Here is a 2,510-nt window from a genome sequence, read left to right as displayed (position 1 = left end):
GGGGGAAGAAAGGGAGAGGGGGGAATGGAGAAGGAAGAAGAGGAAAAAATTGAGTAAAGAGAAGAGGAAAAGAAGAAGAAAAAGGAGAAAAAAGAGGAAGGAGAGAGGAGGAATAGGAAAAGGAGGAGATGGAAAAGGAGGGGCAAGAGGAAGAGGGAGAGGAAGAAGGGGAGGAAGGGCTGGAAGAAGAGAGAAGGAAGAGGAGAAAAGGAAAGAAATAAGGAGGGGGAAGTGAAAAAAAGAGGGATAGGAGGAAGAAAGAAAGAAAAAGAGGAAAAAGAGAGGAGAAGGAGAAAGAGGAGCAGGCAGCACTCCAACAACAAACCACCAGGACGAACACTGGTCCTGGGATGAGGTTGGGGACAGCCAGATTCTCCCCACCCCTACGGATGTGGAGGTGTGGCAGCAGGATGCTGCTGCCCACCATGTCCCCACCATGTCCCCACCATGTCCTCATTGTGTCTCCAGTGTGTCCCCAAAGTGTCCCCGTACCGGGCAGCCCTCAGGGAAGCGGTCAGGAGTGCACTTGAGGAAGTCAGGCCAGCCACGCTCGCGTTCCACGATGGTGCAGGGCGCACGCGTGGCCTGGCACAGGGTCTGACTGGGCAGCTCCACCTGCCCATCCTCGCACTTGGGCATGTAGACGGCGCACAGCAGCGGCTGGATCACATCCCAGCAGCGTGGCGCGTTGCGCAGGCCTGGGGGGGATGGCAGGGGCATGGAGCATCCATGGGTGCTGTGCCTGTCCCAGTGACCCTACAGAGCTCCCTCATACTGCTGCCCCATATTGCACCCCACCCTCTATAACCTCCCTCATTGCCTCCCGTACCCACCCACACCCCACTTCCACTCACTACTCACATTTCCCCATTCCCACTGCACTCCCCTGTATGGCCCCCACCTTGCCCCATATCCATCACCCCCACCCCTTCTACTACCCCCTTATACCCCTTTATGCCCCCCATTGACTCCCATTATCCCATAATGACCACAGCAGCAGCTTCCCGTGCTATCACTCCCCACTACCCCCCATGGTCCTCCTTATAACCCCATACCCTCCTTATACTCCTATACCCCTCTATTACCCCCATATTCCCCCACATAACCCCATCCTTCCCATTACTGCACATCCCCCATTATCCTATATCTATTACCCCCCACACCCTTCTAATATCCCCACACCCCCTCCTTCTAGCCCTATACTTCCCCATTACCCCCACACTCCCCCTACTATCCCCACAACCCCCTCCACAAACCCCACACTCATTACTCCCCCACCCCTCTATTACCCCCTTAACACCCATAACCCCCCTTATATCACTATATCCCCCATTACTGCCACAGCCCCCCTTATGCCTCCAGACTCCCTATAACCCACCCCACTACCTCATATCCAACCACAGCAGCAGCTTGCTGCGCTGTGACCCCNACCACCCCTTTACCCTCCATCACCCCATTACCTCCACCACTCCATTGTCCCATTACCTCCCATCTTCCCCATCACCCTCCACCACCCCATCACCCCCCATCATCCCATTACTCCCATCATTCTCCATCATCCCATCATCCCATTACCCCCCACCACCCCATTACCTCCACCACTCTATCACCCTATTGTCCCCCATCACCCCCCACCACCCCATTACCTCCATCATCCCATTACCCCACCACCATCCCATTACCTCCATCATCCCATTACCCCCCATCATCGCCATCATCCCATCACCCCCCAGCCCCCCCCCAGCCCCGTACCGGACCACAGCAGCAGCTTGCTGCGCTGTGACCCCTATTACTCCACAGCAACCCATCACCCCATTACCTCCATAACCCCATTACCCCATATCCCATACTGGACCAGAGCAGCAGCTTGCCATGCTATGACCCCCATTACCCACAGCCCCCCATCCCACTACAGCTCTCCATTACCCCATTACCCCCGTCACTCCCTGTTAATCCTCACTGGACCAGCTTGCCATGTTGTGACCCCATATTACCCATAGCCTCCCATCACGCCATAGTCCCTCAGCACCCCTCATCACCCATTTCCCCCTATAGTCCTGTACTGGACCACAGCAGCAGCTCACCATGCAATGACCCCATCATTCCATTAGCCCCCACCACCTCATTACCTCCATCACTCCACCACCCCATTACCCCTCATCATCTCCATTACCCCCCCACCCCATTACCCGCAATCATCACCACCACCCATCACCATCCATCACCCCATTACCTCCACCACGCCATCATGCCATTACCCCCCATCATCGCCATCATCCCATCACCCCCCAGCCCCCCCCCAGCCCCGTACCGGACCACAGCAGCAGCTTCCCGTGCGCCTCCTCCTGCGATCCCGAGTCCGACGCCAGCAGCGTGGAGGTGTGCGCGTAGGGCAGCGCGGAGCCCAAGCAGGAGCCGAAGCGCAGCCGCTCGCAGGCCGCGGGCCGCCGGCAGCGCTCGGGAGGAGCGGCCGAAGCGTTGAGCGGCGCCGCGGGGCAGCGGCGGGGACC

General features: G+C 58.0%; 1 protein-coding gene across 1 annotated transcript in view; it reads right to left on the bottom strand.

The window, feature by feature from the left end:
• Positions 1-2,510, bottom strand: part of SMO (smoothened, frizzled class receptor) — a gene marked incomplete at its 5' end in the record, with an annotated part of 7,691 nt that extends 5,181 nt beyond the window's left edge. The window contains 2 exons of the mRNA XM_021384433.1: positions 493-698; positions 2,312-2,510. Coding sequence (XP_021240108.1) covers positions 493-698; positions 2,312-2,510 — 405 coding nt within the window. The remainder of the gene's footprint in view (positions 1-492; positions 699-2,311) is intronic.

This window comes from Numida meleagris, chromosome 1 (genome assembly GCF_002078875.1).
Source record: "Numida meleagris isolate 19003 breed g44 Domestic line chromosome 1, NumMel1.0, whole genome shotgun sequence".
In the NCBI taxonomy this organism is placed as follows: Eukaryota; Metazoa; Chordata; class Aves; order Galliformes; family Numididae; genus Numida; species Numida meleagris.
The sequence above is the reverse complement of the archived record's forward strand: the minus strand, read 5'-3'. Positions and strand labels throughout refer to the sequence as shown.